General features: G+C 33.7%; 1 protein-coding gene across 1 annotated transcript in view; it reads right to left on the minus strand.

The window, feature by feature from the left end:
• Window positions 1–3,974: 3,974 nt before the first annotated feature.
• LOC142225021 (uncharacterized) overlaps window positions 3,975–19,452 on the minus strand; it is a 56,526-nt gene continuing 41,048 nt past the window's right edge. Inside the window, exons 2-6 of the mRNA XM_075294797.1 lie at window positions 13,734–14,401; window positions 13,086–13,675; window positions 12,086–12,864; window positions 4,082–4,162; window positions 3,975–4,002 (exon numbers count right to left, since the gene is read on the minus strand). Of these exons, the coding sequence (XP_075150912.1) occupies window positions 3,975–4,002; window positions 4,082–4,162; window positions 12,086–12,864; window positions 13,086–13,675; window positions 13,734–14,401 (2,146 nt within the window). The remainder of the gene's footprint in view (window positions 4,003–4,081; window positions 4,163–12,085; window positions 12,865–13,085; window positions 13,676–13,733; window positions 14,402–19,452) is intronic.

Consider the following 19,452-nt stretch of genomic DNA (forward strand, 5'->3'; position numbering starts at 1 on the left):
CCATATCAGTCCATAATCATACACTGGTAGAAAAAGTTTCGTTAATACGATGAATTTCTACGTTGTATTAACGAAATTCTTCATTAAAAGTCAGCCAACGTAGCATTTCGTTATAACAACGTAATTTTACGTTATATTTACGAAACCTTTTATGGAATACATTTCGTAGTATTAACGAATAATTACGTTGTTATTACGTAGCCTTTTCGTTGTATTAACGAATATTATTCGTTGTATGAATGAAATTTATTCATTGTATGGATGCAGCTTATACGTTGTATGAATGAAAATCATTCATTGTATGAATGAAAGGCGAACGTTGTATAAATGAACACAAACGTTATATTAATGAAACCCAACCAAGTATTGCATTTGAGTGTAGTTATTGGTAGTGTATTATTTTTGTTAATATATTTGAAATATGATTTATATATAGTAGGAAATAATATTTATTGATAAATTAAGTAATTTAATAATCATATATTGTGACTTTCACTTAAGAAAAAAAACCTCTTATTTCTAAGACCAAAAAATGATAATCGTATCGCCATGTCCATTTATCCAACCAAGGTTCATTGCGGTAATTGTTCCGCCTTCTTCATCTGAAAGTTCACTTCCCCGGGGCATTTTCACTAAAGATTAAAAATGTATACTAAATTTCTTGCGAATTTACAAAAAACACCAATTTAACTCACCCACAATCTAGGTTTTTTATTCACAACGAAACTGTAATGAGCCTGTGCACTCTTCAGCGAAAAGAACGTAAATGTTGTTAAGGTTTGCCCATCAGACAAGTTTTCTGTTGAACTTTTTACCGTTTGTTTTCCAAGACGCACACGCAAACATGTGCATATTGCCATGCTTACATGTGTATGTACAAATTACATAGACGCTACAGACGTATTAGAGAGAGTATGGAGAGACGTTTTAGAGAGAGATAGAGAGAGTAAGGAGAGGCAGAAATACTCAAACTCCCATTCGTATTATTAATGAACATATTTCATTAATATAACGAAATATAACAATTTAAAATTTATTTTTTAACGATCCATATCGTTATATTAACGATCGCTTTCGTTTTATAAATGAAATTTTCAATTCCAGTTTCGGAGTATATAAAACGACTATTTTAAGGGCTAAAAGTTTCCAAAATTTACTCTCTATGTGCAAATGATTATAATAATTCCATCTTAGAGAATTTGTTTATTGAAATTCTTGATAAAATTACAAAGTTAATATTCGTAATATTAACGAAACGTGTTTCATTAATATAACGAAAAGCCAAAACACAAAATTGTCTTTTAACGATTGATTTCGTTGTATTAACGATCACTTTCGTTCTTATAACGAAAAATTGCGTAATATTAACGAAAAATTATCAACGAAGCCCGTTCGTTAATAGTACGAAACATTTTTCTACCAGTGTATATGTTAGGTTAGGTTATGTGGCAGCCTGATGTATCAGGCTCACTTAGACTATTCAGTCCATTGTGATACCACAGTGGTGAACTTCTCTCTTATCACTGAGTGCTGCCCGATTCCATGTTAAGCTCAATGACAATGGACCTCCTTTTTATAGCCGAGTCCGAACGGCGTTCCACATTCCAGTGAAACCACTTAGAGAAGCTTTGAAACCCTCAGAAATGTCACCAGCATTACTGAGGTGGGATAATCCACCGCTGAAAAACTTTTTGGTGTTCGGTCGTAGCAGGAATCGAACCCACGACCTTGTGTATGCAAGGCGGGCATGCTAACCATTGCACCACGGTGGCTCCCTACCAGTGTATATAGTGTATATAGCCCCCATATAAACCGATCCTGAGACTTGGTTTTGGAGCCTCTTGGAGGAGCAAATTTAATACGAGTCATTTGAAATTTGGTATATTGTGCCGTTAACATCCATGCCTAACTAGGTCCATATCGGTCTATAGTTATATATAGCCATCAGATAATTCGATCCCCAATCACACAAAAATTGGTCCATATCAAGTTCATAATTGTATATAGCCCCCATATAAGCGACCCCCATATATCAATTCTGGCTCTCTACGTATTGTCTAATACATACCACGTATGGACTAACTCACAATTTAGAAAACGATGTTAAGAAGTTTTAAGATACCACAACCCAAGTAATTCGATTGTCGATGACAGTCTTTCGTAGAAGTTTCTGTCCAATCCATGGTGGAGGGTACATAAGATTCGGTCTGACCGAACTTACGGCCGTATATACTTGTTTTGGAAATAATTCTGTAACTTTTGAATGGATTGAGATATCAACATAATTTTTTCTTTATGTCAAAGCTGAGATGTTTTTCTCTACGTTTACAGGTTTGTAGGTCCCTAGTGGGTTCACGAGCTGACCTATAGACGTTGGAAGTTGAACACCTCGGATGTATGAAATTTTGTTTTACTTGGCAAATGCGCAATTATGCACCGATTTTCATGAATTTTGCTTTGCTGGTTAGAACTTATAAACCTCAATAAAAAGATTGCATGTGTGTGAACAAAGTGGGTTCTGTGTTTTGAATCTAGAAGGACAGTTTTAAGATCGATTATTGTTCTATTTTCTTAACTGCATTCCTTATAAAATTCTACGTATTCTAGAGGAAAAATATGTGCACCTTTGTGCTTTAGATTAAACATGTGGACTCCACAATTTGGAATTTCAAAACAATGCCGAACCAATACCACTCGTTTCGAAAAAAATACCAAAACATTGACCGACAAACTCCGAATTCGGCACACCCTTAATGGGCCAAAAGTACCTCTACGTTTTGAATTTCATGCAAATCGGATAAAAGTTTTAATGTCTATGTGCTGACGACCCCAACTGGGGGGTCGGTGCAAAATCGAAACGTAGGCCGATGTAGCCCATCTTCGAACTTGACATGCTTGTAGACAAAATATGTGTCTGCGCAAAATTTCAGCACTATAGGCTCATTATTGAAGGATGTAGCCTGATTACAACAGATAGCCAGACAGATGGACATCGTTATATCAACCTATAATTTGTCCTTGATCAAGGCAATATATACTTTCTATAGTCAGAAATCGTAATTTGTATGTGTTACAAACGGAATGACAAACCCCCCCCATATAAGATACTGATAATATGCGCTATTACTGTACTTATATGGACGAGAAGCCTGGGTTTTACTTTGATTTAAAATTTTGCACAAAGAGTACTATTAATAACACAGTAAAAAACACCTTTCCAACGCAATAAAGATTTCAAAGTTTCCTGCAAAGAAATCTGCCATTTGTCAAAATAATTGCGATATAAAAGTATTTAACTTACTTGCTTCCATGTTTTGAAAATATTTTTCAAATCACAATACTTCTTTTATTTTTTATTTGACATTTTTACTATTTTTTACTATATTTTCGTTCCTCTACATTTAAAAAATTTTTAACTCGGAGAGGATTTTCAATATTTCTCTCTTTTACTACTTTTTACTACGAGTAAAGTAAAGGAACACAACTATCACATATTATTAAAACTCTATTTTGGCTAAATTTCAACAATAAGTAATCATTCCATATTTACTTCGTGCCCATCAAATGTACAAACACAGACATCATGTAACTGCAAATAAAAATAAATTATACCATATAGCAAAATGCAGAACAAAAACAGGTACATTTTTTCAATTACACTTCCCTTTTTTGTGTTCACATTAAACTACGTGTCACTTCTGAATAAATAAATTAACACAAAACACTGTAATTCCGTATTCTCAACAATCAACACACGACTGACGCGCAAAATAAAAATCGTGTGTACCTGCTCAATGTTTTTATAAAATTCTTTTCGCTGAAAAAAAAATAAAAAATTTAAATGTTTATGAAAACAATGTACATGGTCATGTCTATACGTAAGATATAAAAATACTTTTATCCCTGCAAAAAAGTCGAAAAATTGAATGGTCAGGTACATGATTTTCCCAACCATGTAATGGTCTCAAATTCTATCATTTAAGTAATAGAACAGGTTTGCGGCTTTTGAGAACCATTTAAATGCTTAAAATTATTTTTAAAAAGGTAAAATACTATAATGGTTTTCGCGACAATTACATACTCTAGATCAGAGCTTCCCAAATAGGGGGCGCGAGGTTCCAGGTTGAGCAGGTTTTGTGTCATTAAATTTATTATAACAACACTAATTGTTAAGTTCAACAAAACATCAATAATATACTACAAAAGAGCATACCATTCGTACATTTCGAAATGTTCATTTATAACCACAGTGAGAAAAGAATAGAAGTTACATGCAATTCTATAACAACGGCTAAATTTCTTGCTAAAATATCAGAACCAGTACCCACTTTTGTATTCACACATTTTAAAAAATTTGAAACCATTTTCGTCACTTTTAGACATAAAGTCAAAAGATCTGTGTTGCTTTCATGTTAAAACTGATTTAAGGCGTACTTTATCAGTAATAGTACCAAATATTAAAAATCTAGCTAATGTAAGGAACAATTGCCAAATTTCTCACTAATTGATAAACTCTTTTATATTAATATTCATTAACATTTTTATTTTTAATTATTTACTTAATTATTGTTAATCATATTTTCAGCTTATGTTAATATTTATTTCAGTTTGGTTGGGTAAACAAAATTTATTTTAAGTTGGGGGGCGCAACGAAATTGATACATTTTTTGGAGGGCGCGAAGCAAATTGGGTTGGGAAGCTCTGCTCTAGATAAGCATTAAATGGATGCGGCAACCATGTCCAAACATGTTTTTTCTGTGCGTGTACATATTCCCTCACCTCTTTCTCACTTCCACGTGGTATTTTAGTTCTTAGCACCTTTTTCTGTAACACAAGAAATTATTTAAGAAATTATACGATTTTATAAATTTTACCTTTCGCCTAAACTAGAATGGAACGGCGGATCATATAGTTTGTAAGCCAACACACTGTCTACTGGTCGCCCACGAACCGATGTAAAAAACTTTATTTAACAGAATACCTACAGTTAGTAGGCTACCGTGGAGTAATTTTTAGTACGCCCTTCTTGCATATAAAGGGTCGTGGGTTCAATCCCTGCTTCGAGCGAACACCAAAACATATATTTTTAAATATATTCCATAAATCTTCGGAAGATTCCGAAAAGATGTTCGACATTAGGTTAGGTTAGGTGGCAGCCCGATGTATCAGGCTCACTTAGACTATTCAGTCCATTGTGATACCACATTGGTGAACTTCTCTCTTGTCACTGAGTGCTGCCCGATTCCATGTTAAGCTCAATGACAAGGGACCTCCTTTTTATAGCCGATTCCGAACGGCGTTCCACATTGCAGTGAAACCACTTAGAGAAGCTTTGAAACACTCAGAAATGTCACTAGCATTACTGAGGTGGGATAATCCACCGCTGAAAAACTTTTTGGTGTTCGGTCGAAGCAGGAATCGAACCCACGACCTTGTGTATGCAAGGCGGACATGCTAAACATTGCACCACGGTGGCTTCCGACATTACATACTACCATGTCAAATTTTTACTATGAAACTTCAAAATGTGTCTTATTAAAGACTTGATATAAATGAAATTGATTGTGTTTTTGGATCAAAAAAATTTTATTGCAAAAATAAAAATTTTGTCAGAAAAAAACTCTCACAAAAGAAAAACTTTTTTTCCTTTGTGTGTACTAGACGAAAATTTTTTCATATCGGTTTATAAGTATTTATAGACTATTCTAAATAAATCATCCATGAACTAACGAGGGTTATATAGGTATTTAATGTAACAATTTAGAAGACAATGTCAAGATATAAAACTCTACTTGGCCATCGAAAACTGTTACCAGAACGCCAGTCTTTAGTAGAATTTTGTACGCAATCCATGGTGGAGGGTACATAAGATGCGGTCTGGCCGAATTTTCGGCCGTATTTACTTGCTCATAATTTAGTTTATTTTTTTATACCCTCCACCATAGGATGGGGGTATATTAACTTTGTCATTCCGTTTGTAACACATCGAAATATTGCTCTAAGACCCCATAAAGTATATATATTCTGGGTCGTGGTAAAATTCTGAGTCGATCTGAGCATGTCCGTCCGTCTGTTGAAATCACGCTAACTTCCGAACGAAACAAGCTATCGACTTGAAGCTTGGCACAAGTAGTTGTTATTGATGTAGGTCGGATGGTATTGCAAATGGTCGATATCGGTCCCCATATAAACGGACCTCCAAATTTGGCTTGCAGACTCTCTACGAGAAGCAAATTTCATCCGATTAGGCTGAAATTTGGTACATGGTGTTAGTATATGGTCTCTAACAACCATGCAAAAATTGGTCCACATCGGTCCATAATTATATATAGAGCCCCCGTATAAACCGATCCCCCGATTTGGCTTTCGAAGCCTCTCAGAGAAGCAAATTTCATCCGATCCGGCTGAAAATTGGTACATGGTGTTAGTATATGGTCTCTAATGACCATGCAAAAATTAGTCCACATCGGTGCATAATTATATATAACCCCCATATAAACCGATCACCAGATTTGACCTCCGAAGCATCTTGGAAGACCAAAATTCATCTGATTCAGTTGATATTTGGTACGTGGTGTTAATATATGGCCTCAAAAACCCATGCAAAAATTGATCGAAATCGGTCCACAATTATATATAGCCCCCATATAAACCGATCCCCAGATTTGACCTCCGGAGCCCCTTGGAAGAGCAAAATTCATCCGATTCGGTTGAAATTTGTTACGTGATGTTAGTATATGGTATCCAACAACCATGCAGGAATTGGTTCATATCAGTCTATAATTATATAACCCCCATATAAACTGATCCCCAGATTTGACCTCCGGTGCCTTTTGGAGAAGCAAACTTCATCCGATCTGGTTGAAATTTGGTACGTGGTGGTAGTATATGATATTTAACAACCATGCCAAAAGTGGTCCATATCAGTCCATAATCATATATAGCCCCCATATAAACCGATCCCGAGATTTGGTTTTGGAGCCTCTTGGAGGAGCAAATTTCATCCGAGTCAGTTGAAATTTGGTACATTGTGCTAGTATATGGCCATTAAGAACCATGCCTAACTAGGTCCATATCGGTCTATAGTTATATATAGCCTTCAGATAAATCGATCCCCAATCACACAAAAATTGGTCCATATCAAGTTCATAATTGTATATAGCCCCCACACTGAAAAAAAGGATACCCGGTTCCAAAGATTTTGGCTTTAGTTTAAAAAATACAAGTAAGGATACTTTTAAGACACAATTCTCTTTTAAAATCGGGTTTTGTGTACTTGCTTCTAGGAAGCAAATTTTAATTTTTCGCTTTTTCAGCTTTTTTTCTTCATATGCTATCAAAGTCCTTTAAAAACTAGTTAACGACGACTTTATTTTCCAAATTAAGACTCGACTTCTAGTAGAAATTATGCTGTGTTTCAAGTACAAAACGTCTTTAAAATAAGTGTTGAAAAACATGTCCTATATTTGAACGATTTTTGCTTTGTAGTCAAGATGCAAAAAGACAACAAATTTAAAGACAATTTCATTAAATTTAAATATTTTTTCTAAATTATTAAAGTCAAGTTGACCTTAGCCCAAACATTTTTTCTTTCATGTTACTATATCCATTTTTAAATCAAATCACTTAATTGTAAGGACAATACGACTTCATTGAAAAGTTTATCGACCTTTGGTCAAGGAAAAAAACTTTATACTAGAGAAATGCGTCTTCTATGCTAAGCAAAATTTGCATTCGTATTTTAAAGACATGAAATCTTTGACCTCACGACAATATTTTTTTCAGTGCATATAAGCGACCCCCATATTTCAATTCTGGCTCCCTACACACCGTGCAAAAGTCCATATCGATTCGTAATTATTTGTAGACTTACCTACACATTCCTTTTTGTCTAATATATAGCACATATGGACTAACTCACAATTTAGAAAACGATTTAAGATACCACAACCTAAGTAATTCGATTGTGGATGACAGTCTTTCGTAGAAGTTTCTACGCTATCCATGGTGGAGGGTACATAAGATTCGGCCTGGCCGAACTTACGGCCATATATACTTGTTTTATTTTTATTTTTAACCCTAGACAGTCATCCTTCCTAAAAATGACGACGCTTAATTTTATTTTCAGTCTAAACTGTACTTTGGTCGACTGAGAAATGACAAATTAACTTATTCTAGTTCAAAAATTGTATACATTTTTGTATAATAATAATTAAAAATTAACCGAATAAAAAATTAAACTAAATTATGGTTCTAATTTTTGCTCATGATGCGATTTAAACCGCCTTGAAATAGACCGTAGTCAAAATGACGAAGGATGACTTTGCCGATATTCAAAGACTCTGACATAGTTCCTTTTCTATGTGGTCTGGATTTTTTTGTGACGAGTTTTTCATAATCATTCTCTTGTAGTCTTAAAACTACTCGTTTTCTAGGTTTGAGGTTCAGAATACAAGAACTTATCTGTACACTAAAAAAAACATGCCCGTTTCCAAAGATTTTGTCTTTACTTTAAAAATTTTGGTATTGATTCTGAGACAACGAAGCGGAGAATACAAGTAAGGATACTTTTAAGACACAATTCTCTCTTAAATTTCGGTTTTGTGTACTTGATTCTCGGAAACAAATTATAATTATAATTTTTATTTTTTCACCTTTTTTTCTTTATATGCTATCAAAGTCCGTTAAAAACAAGTTAATGACAACTTTATTTTCCAAATTCATACACGACTTCCAGTAGAAATTATGCTATGTTTCAAGTAAAAACTTCTTTAAAAGAACGTGTTGAAAAACATGAACAATTTTTTCTGAACTATTAAAGTTGGATTGACCTTAACCCAAACATTTTTCCTTTCATGTTATGATACCTATTTTTAAATGAAATCACTTAATTATAAGGACAATACGACTTCATTGAAAAGTTTATCGACTTTTGGACAAGGAAAAAACTTTAAACTAGAGAAATGCGTCTTCTATGCTAAGCAAAATTTGCATTCGTATTTTAAAGACATGAAATTTTTGACCTCACGACAATATCTTTTTCAGTGTAGCTTGATTATTCCATACATTCATATTTGCAAAATATGTAACTACCCTTAGAAAAATTTAAATGCTTTCTCCCCGTAGTCCAGCTATTTCAGCTATAAATCAATGTTTCCCATTTCTTTTCGAAGGAGATTGTCTCTTTTTATAAAAAGCCTTCCCCTTGTATTTACAGTGAGATTGTTCTTTTTATTTTGTACCGTTACAACCATTATTGTTTGGCAAATATTTAATAATGTATCTATAAACAATATGTTCAATACTTCCACATTTCATCAAAATAAATACTGGCCAATGTATGGGATTTGCATGTACAGAAATACCTAAGGATGTGCCGCAATAAAATAATTAATACATTTTTGTGTTTTATGTATACCCTAAAAAAATCGCTTCTCTAACATATATTCCAAACATATTTTGCAGGAAACACATATATTATTGGATATTGTCGAAATATTATTATGTTTGTTTTATGTGAACATATTATGTGTTTGGTAGCATTTTGAGCCCAAAAATGTTATATGCTTGGAAGAATTTTCTCCCAAAGAAGATTGTGCTCAAAAAAAAAAAAAATATTTCTGACTGATTGCATATTTCCTCATATATTTCTCACTTCCACGAGATTTTTGTAAGCCAACACACTATCCACTGGACTACGTAGCTATTATAGTCACCAGTAGACAATTATCGTTATAAGTTACATTTATATAGCATAGTTCGCAGTGCCCACGAGCCTATGCAAACATAACATTATTTAACAGAAACTTACATTTTTTGGCCACGTGGAGCAGTGGTTAGCATGTCTGCCTTGCATGCAAAGGGTCGTGGGTTCAATCCCTGCTCCGGACGAACACAAAATTTATTTTTACATTTTTTTACATATATTCCAAAAATATAAACGAAATGAACTGAGCTTTTGGATAAAATATTATTTGGATAAAATATTATATATTAAAGTTTGACATTTTCGAAGAAATTTAAAAACTCTAACAAAAGAACGTGAAGTCGAGTATAAATATAAATAATTTTACAATATACACATACATTTATTAAGGCGTGAACTATTTTTTATCAATATTTAACACCATTTTAAATGCGTTTAAAATTTATCGTATTATAAATATGCATTTTTATCAACGAATAATTTTGTACTTAATTTCATTTTTACCTTTAAAGTCGATATTAAGTTGGCATTATCGCTCTAAAATGGCCATGTTTTCACATGTACATTTCTTTAATAATTCATTTTAAAGAAAATAAACCTTTTCAATTGTTTCTTTGGATCATTCCACACCAAGTTATAATACAATTGGCCAAAAAAAGTTATGTTATTCTGCTTTTAGAGATTCGAGTTTTACCGCTAAATATAATAAAATAAAATAATTTTAGCGGCAAAACTCGAATTTGAAGCTCGCTATTTTTTTTTTTTTTTTTTTTGAAGTGTCAGTCAACTCCTCTTGGACAACTTACAAATAAAGAAGAACTAAATTTTGTTTATAAAAGTTCTACTGTTTAATTTTTCACTGTTTCCCCCTTCTTTCCCAAATCTAAAACAAGTAAATAAAGTCTAAAGTCGGGCGGGACCGATTATATTATACCCTTCATCATTATGTAGACCAAAATTTGTGTTACCATCTCAACTCCTTCAAATTTGTTGGGAGTTATTATCAAGGTTTATATTCCCGTATACAAATATTTATATCTGAAACGATTTGGAGACAATTTTTTGTACTTCTGCAAAATCGCTAGAATTAAAAATTAAATCGGCTAATACCCTGGGATGAAACACGATGTTAGTAAAAAACGAGTATAAACGGCCGTAAGTTCGGCCAGGCCGAATCTTATGTACCCTCACCATGGATTGCGTAGAAACTTCTACGAAAGACTGTCATCCACAATCGAATTACTTGGGTTGTGGTATCTTAAATCGTTTTCTAAATTGTGAGTTAGTCCATACGTGGTACAAAATAATACAAATAATTACGAATCGATATGGACTTTTGCACAGTACGAAGGGAGCCAGAATTGAAATATGGGGGTCGCTTATATGGGGGCTATATACAATTATTGATATGGACCAATTTATGTGTGATTGGGGATCGATTTATCTGAGGGCTATATATAACTATAGATCGATATGGACCTAGTTAGGCATTGTTGTTAACGGCCATATACTACCACAATGTACCAAATTTCAACTGACTCGGATGAAATTTGCTCCTCCAAGAGGCTCCAAAACCAAATCTCGGGATAGGTTTATATGGGGTCTATATATGATTATGGACTGATATGGCCCACTATTGGCATGGTTGTTAAATATCATATACTACCACCACGTACAAAATTTCAACCAGATGGGATGAATTTCATTTTCATTTCATTTCATTTCATTTATTGAATGGTATTTCCAGTACAACAAGATTACATCTTATAAATTATAGTACTGGAGTAACATGGTTAGATTATTACAGTATTGTTATTAATATGTATTAAATTAAATTTAATTAAAATAACATATAAGTATACATAACAATATTCTAAAGTGTATTAGTGTGAAAAAAAAAGAAAAATTTAGCGTCCCCAATATTAAAATATTTCACATGATTGAATAATATTCCAGAATATTCCTCTTGAACCGTTGTGTATTAGTTATTAGCTGCAGCTCATTAGGGAGTTGATTCCAGAGACGGATCGTTCTAATAAAAAATGTCTTTCTGATGAGTGACGACGGTGTGCGATTTGTATAATGTTTTTTCCTCTTGATGATCGGGCGAATATCAGGTTGGCATATAGATATGAAGGTTTACTGGTGTGAATTATTTTATGTAACAATACTAATGATTTGCAAATTAAGTATCTTTCCAATGGCAACTTCAGTATCAGTAATGAGTATTGTGAGACTCTGTCAAATCGTCTCAAACCAAAAGCATATCGTACTGCATTGTTAAAAGTAGTTTGAAGTTTTCTTTTGTCAGTTGTATTTATATCAGCGAATACTTCAGAAGCATACAGTAAGGTTGGTAATATGTAGCTTTTTACTAACTGTATTCTAATATTCTGTGGTGTGAAGTGTTGGGTAGTCCACAGATTTCTAAGCATTGAATATACTTTTCCACAGGTTGAAGAAATATGGTCAGACCAGGTAAGATTCTTATTAAAAATTACCCCAAGATTCTTTGCTTTATCCACAATTTCAATTTGTGTGGAACCTAAGTAAATGTTGACATTATCTCCTATGTCAACATTTCTGTTTCGGATTAGAATTGCCTTCGACTTATTAGGGTTAAGTATTAAACAGTTCTTTGAGGCCCAATTCAGTATTCGTTGCAGGTCTGCGTTAAGATTCGATACACAAGTCGCAATGGAATTCAGTTTGCATGAGGAGTAAAGCTGTACGTCATCAGCGTACATTTGAATATGATTATGCTTAATTTGGTCAGGTAGATCATTCGAGTATATTGAGTAGAGGAGGGGTCCAAGGATTGATCCTTGCGGTACCCCCCTTGGCAGTGGAAGGAGTAAAGAGTTGTTAGTTCCATCCGTTGTGTATTGCGATCGTTGTGACAGATATGATATCAGTAAATGTGTTGCCGTTTCAGTGAGGCCAACATTTCGTCTCAGTTTTTCAGTAAGTATTGTGTGGCAAACACTATCAAATGCCTTGGAGTGATCAAGCAAAATTAGGAAACCAATTTCATTGTTGTCAAGCCCAGCTCGAATTGTCTCTACCACATCAGTGAGTGCAGTAATGCAGCTGTGATTTGGTCTAAAACCAGATTGTCGCGAAGTTAGTAAATTATTTGCAGTAACATAGCTCTGAAGCTGGTTGTGAATAATCCTCTCGAAGACTTTAGATAGGTAGGGCAGTATAGCTATAGGGCGAAACTCTCCATTACCCTTTGGTATTGGGAGTATTTTTGCGATTTTCCAACCAGAAGGAAAACTGCTGGTCATTATAGCAGTATTGAAAACATGTGTAATGTACAACAGAATATGTGGCAGGATAATTCTAACAAATTTTGGATGAATGTCATATATCTAACGGCATTTGAAGTCACTGACATTACAGCTTTATAGACCTCTGATTGCGTTACGAGGTTGAAAGCAAGACCGAATTCAGGCTCGGGCATGGTGCTATGCTCCAAGGGTACTTCTCGATTCACGATAGTTGTTGGTGTACTGACAAATTTCAAGTTAAGATCGTTTAGGTCGACATTTACTGCATGCTCTTCGCGTTTTAGTAGGCCGATTTTCCGAATCTCTTTCCATTTTTGTTTGCTACTGATGGCATTACCAAATTTGTTTTCATAGTACGCTAGTTTTTCTTGGCGTATTTTATTTGTTACGGCACGTCGAGCAGATTTGAATGCCTCATAATAAGAGGGGGTTTTATATCGCTTCCACAGTCTGTAAGCTAACTCACGATGTGTGATTAGCGATTTGATATCTCTATTAAACCAAGGCTTCGAGTCACTTTTATTTAGTTTACGTTTAACTTTGATATGCTTATCATACAGAAATTTGACATTGGTGGTTAGTAAATCAAGTTTTCCATCCAGTGTTGTGATGGAATAAATTTCATCCCAGTCTATCGTATATAAGTCATGTAAATGTATCATGACACCCAGAATTTCTTGAGATTTTCCAGTTATAGGCCAGAAATATTATATCATGTTTAAAAAATGCCGAACCACACAATTGTTCATATTTCAGTACAAAGAAGATGTCAATTAGGGTATTGACCAATGATGAATAATGAGTGGGTATGGTTTTATTCACTGGTGTTAGGTTTATTGCCTCCATATTACCGAGAATGTTTGTTTGCCCTAGTAAGTTGCTATTAAAATCGCCTGCTATTATTATGTCATTGTACGAAATACTAATTTGTTCAAGAAGACTTGTCAGTGGTTGAATGTCAATTCTACAGTTTGGACGGTAGACACATCCTAACAGTATCTTACTCACAGCACCCTGAATTTCAGCAAATAAATATTCCATACAATGGTCGGGAATTTCAGACCGCCATATTAATTTTGACCTTAATGTTTCCTTGACATATATAGCAGCTCCACCAGCATGAGATGGTCTGTCTGCTCTATACAGTTTGTAGCCAATTATATTGTAAACAGTGTCAGGTAGGTCTTTATGAAACCAGCTTTCAGATACACAGACCGCATCGATACCCGAGCCCTCGAACAGGTATTTGAATTCGTCGAGTTTCTTATTTAGACTCTGCGCATTGAGATGACACACATTAAAGCCTTTAGTCATTTTGGCAAGTAATCTTAGAACCCAATAGTTCCCGTCTCTTCTCCCTGGACTGTTAGTTGTTAAACTAGTTGCCATAAAAAGCCATAAGCTGTGTAAAATTATACGAAGATTCAAGAGAATTAGGATTAAGGAGTATTAAGTATACAGGTAGACATAATACAGGTATTGAATTTAAGGGGAGCAGAGTAGAATAACAGATCAAATTAAGAAACATTTTCAATGCAAAAATGTGCAGGGATAAACGTATCGTTCTATGCATCCATTGATTTGATGCGACTATTTGCTTCTCCAAAAGGCACCGGAGGTCAAATCTGGGGATCGGTTTATATGGGTGCTATATATAATTATGGACTGATATGAACCAATTCCTGCATTGTTGTTGGATACCATATACTAAAATCACGTACCAAATTTCAACCGAATCGGATGAATTTTGCTCTTCCAAGGGGCTCCGGAGGTCAAATCTGGGGATCGGTTTATATGGGGGCTATATATCATTATGAACCGATTTCGACCAAATTTTGCATGGGAGTTTGAGGCCATATATTAACACCACGTACCCAATTTCAACTGAATCAGATGAATTTTGGTCTTCCAAGAGGCTCCGGAGGTCAAATCTGGCGATCGGTTTATATGGGGGCTATATATAATTATGGACCGATGTGGACCAATTTTTCCATGGTTGTTAGAGACCATATACTAACACCATGTACCAAATTTCAGCCGGATCGGATGAAATTTGCTTCTCTTAGAGGCCTCGCAAGTCAAATCGGGGGATCGGTTTATATGGGGACTATATATAATTATGGACCGATGTGGACCAATTTTTGCATGGTTGTTAGAGATCATATACTAACACTATGTACCTAATTTCAACCGGATCGGATGAAATTTGCCTCTCTTAGAGGCCTCGCAAGCCAAATCGGGGGATCGGTTTATATGGGGGCTATATATAATTGTGGACCGATGTGGACCAATTTTTGCACGGTTGCTAGAGACCATATACTAACCTAACCTATGAATTTTGCTCTTCCAAGGGGCTCCGGAGGTCAAATCTGGGGATCGGTTTATATGGGGCCTATATATAATTATGTACCGATGTGGACCAATTTTTGCATGGTAGTTAGAGACCATATACTAACACCATGTACCAATTTTCAGCCGGATCGGATGAAATTTGCTTCTCTTAGAGGCCTCGCAAGCCAAATCATCACAGAATTTTGTGTAAAGTATTCTCTGAGGAATCTATCCAGTCAATTGGAAGAAAATCCCATTGAAAATGGGTCTAAATATGAAACAGTCTACCATATTTCCCCAACTCTGGTGTACGTATATATGGGAACTATATACAATCTGAACCAATTTTGACTAAATTTGACATGCATAGTTAGTATAATAATTCTGCTATCTATGCGAAGTATAACTTTGGTCCCCCTGGTCATATGAGTGCAAATCAGGCGGGAGATATATGGGAGCCATATCTAAATCTGAACCGATTTCAACCAAATTTGCCACAATTACCTATACTACTAAACGTACTCCTTGTGCGAAATTTGAAGCAAATCACGGCAAAACACTGGATTTAAGGCCATATAAGTTCAAATCGGACAATATATATATATATATATATATATATATATATATATATATATATATATATATATATATATATATATATATATATATATATATATATATATATATATATATATATATATATATATATATATATATATATATATATGGAAGTTATAATTAAATCTGAATCGATTTTGACCATATTTAGCACATACAATAGTATCGTTAAAAGTACCGCTTGTGCAAAATTTAAGTAAGTAAGTAAGTCAGGCAAAACTCTGGCTTTTGAGACCATATAAGTCCAAATAAAGCATATATATGCATATTTTATTATATTTTAATAATTAATTACGTAAACTTGTGTAAGACTGTGTAGCTCCCATATATATCTTTCGTCCGATTTAGACTCATATGACCACAGAGGCCAAAGTTTACTACCGATCTTCGTGAAATTTTTATTTATTTATTTATTTCATATTTATACTTATAAGTAAATTACAAGCATAAAGGATAAAGCTATGACAACGGAGGTATTAAGCTTTAGCGACTGCGTATATAAGTTTATTATAGTATTTAATACAAGTTTGTGGTTCTAGACATCTATTGACGAAAATTCATTCAAAAAATACAGGTGAACTATAATATATTATTATAAAAATTACCAAAAATTAAAAGAGAAAAAAAATATGTAATTGTTATATATATTATATGTTAAAGAATACGAATTGTTGAAATTGTTGAATAAATGCAATTCTAAATGGAGTGGTAAAGATTACTATCTTTCAGGAATTTGATTAAGTCAATTTTTATATCTGAGCTATCGAGATCTTTTAAAAGTTCCAATAAACTATTTCCTTGCAAGAATTTTTTTCGAGCTCTTTCATTTTGGGGCAATGTAATGCCAAATGAGTCATATCTGTAGACGGATTCTTGCACAATTCACAAGAATTTCTCTTACTTTTGTCCAAGACATTGTCATGCGTGAGTTTACAATGTCCGAGCCTCAAACGAATAATGACTGCCTGCTCTCTTCTCGATAGAGAGGTGTCATTTCTGAGGTAGCATGACAGGGGGTCTTTTTTTGGGTTACAGGCTTTATACCAATTCGTGAAATTTTGCACAGAGGGTAGAATTGACATTCTACCAATGCTTGGTAAATTTGATTGAAATCGGTTCAAATTTAGATATAGCTCCCATATAAATCTTTCGTCCGATTTGAACTTATATAGTATGTTTAATAGTATCGTTAAGTGTGTCAAATTTTGTTAAAATCGGTTCAGATTTAGATATAGCTCACATATATATATCTTTCGCCCGATTTGGACTTATATGGTCTCAAAAGCCAGAGTTTTGCCTGACTTACTGACTTACTTAAATTTTGCACAAGCGGTACTTTTAACGATACTATTGTATGTGCTAAATATGGTCAAAATCGATTCAGATTTAATTATAACTTCCATATATATATATATATATATATATATATATATATATATATATATATATATATATATATATATATATATATATATATATATATATATATATATATATATATATATATATATATATATATATATATATATATGGAAGTTATAATTAAATCTGAATCGATTTTGACCATATTTAGCACATACAATAGTATCGTTAAAAGTACCGCTTGTGCAAAATTTAAGTAAGTAAGTAAGTCAGGCAAAACTCTGGCTTTTGAGACCATATAAGTCCAAATCGGGCGAAAGATATATATATGTGAGCTATATCTAAATCTGAACCGATTTTAACAAAATTTGACACACTTAACGATACTATTAAACATACTATATAAGTTCAAATCGGACGAAAGATTTATATGGGAGCTATATCTAAATTTGAACCGATTTCAATCAAATTTACCAAGCATTGGTAGAATGTCAATTCTACCCTCTGTGCAAAATTTCACGAATTGGTATAAAGCCTGTAACCCAAAAAAAGACCCCCTGTCATGCTACCTCAGAAATGACACCTCTCTATCGAGAAGAGAGCAGGCAGTCATTATTCGTTTGAGGCTCGGACATTGTAAACTCACGCATGACAATGTCTTGGACAAAAGTAAGAGAAATTCTTGTGAATTGTGCAAGAATCCGTCTACAGATATGACTCATTTGGCATTACATTGCCCCAAAATGAAAGAGCTCGAAAAAAATTCTTGCAAGGAAATAGTTTATTGGAACTTTTAAAAGATCTCGATAGCTCAGATATAAAAATTGACTTAATCAAATTCCTGAAAGATAGTAATCTTTACCACTCCATTTAGAATTGCATTTATTCAACAATTTCAACAATTCGTATTCTTTAACATATAATATATATAACAATTACATATTTTTTTTCTCTTTTAATTTTTGGTAATTTTTATAATAATATATTATAGTTCACCTGTATTTTTTGAATGAATTTTCGTCAATAGATGTCTAGAACCACAAACTTGTATTAAATACTATAATAAACTTATATACGCAGTCGCTAAAGCTTAATACCTCCGTTGTCATAGCTTTATCCTTTATGCTTGTAATTTACTTATAAGTATAAATATGAAATAAATAAATAAATAAAAATTTCACGAAGATCGGTAGTAAACTTTGGCCTCTGTGGTCATATGAGTCTAAATCGGACGAAAGATATATATGGGAGCTACACAGTCTTACACAAGTTTACGTAATTAATTATTAAAATATAATAAAATATGCATATATATGCTTTAGATTTTGTAAATTAATTTGAAAAACAAAGTATTTGTCCATTTTCAAGAAGATGTTTTTAGTCTGGATTATAAACAACAACAAGAAACATGTTTAGTTATAAGGTAAAAACCTCAAGGGTATGTAAACTTATGTGAGACTGTGTATATCTAAATCTGAACCGATTTGGCTGATATTTCGCAAGATTTTCCAGATTCATAAAATATTTGGAAGTACGGTATTTCAAGAAAATCGGTTGATAAACACGCTAACTATGACCACATCGGGGATAAATATATATGGCAGCTATATCTAAATCTGAACCGATAGCGATTGTCTCTGTCCCAAGAAAGGGCCCTATGCCAAATTTGAGGACGATCGGACTCAAATTGCGAGCTGTACTTTGTGCACAAAATTACATATACAGACAGACGGACGGACAGACAGACAGACAGACAGACGGTCATCGCTAAATCGACTCAGAATTTAATTCTAAGCTAATCGGTATACTAAAAGATGGGTCTATGACCACTATTTCTTGGCGTTACATACAAATGCACAAACTTATTATACCCTGTACCACAGTAGCGGTGAAGGGTATAAATATGGGAAATATAAAGCTAGAACAATTTTGATGCAATTGTACAAAAGAGCTTTTATGATTTATCAGGCTATACATACATGTGTATTCGAGATATAGGACCATTTGAGTAATATTTACAATTTTTGCTTCTCAACAGTTGCGATTTTACAAGGATATTGGTTAAATCTTGCCAAGATATGTGGTCAATTGTGGTTGTGATAAAATAATATATCACCCAGCCAATTCGGGCGAAATTTCCAC

This window comes from Haematobia irritans, chromosome 2 (assembly GCF_050003625.1).
Source record: "Haematobia irritans isolate KBUSLIRL chromosome 2, ASM5000362v1, whole genome shotgun sequence".
NCBI classification, from domain to species: Eukaryota; Metazoa; Arthropoda; class Insecta; order Diptera; family Muscidae; genus Haematobia; species Haematobia irritans.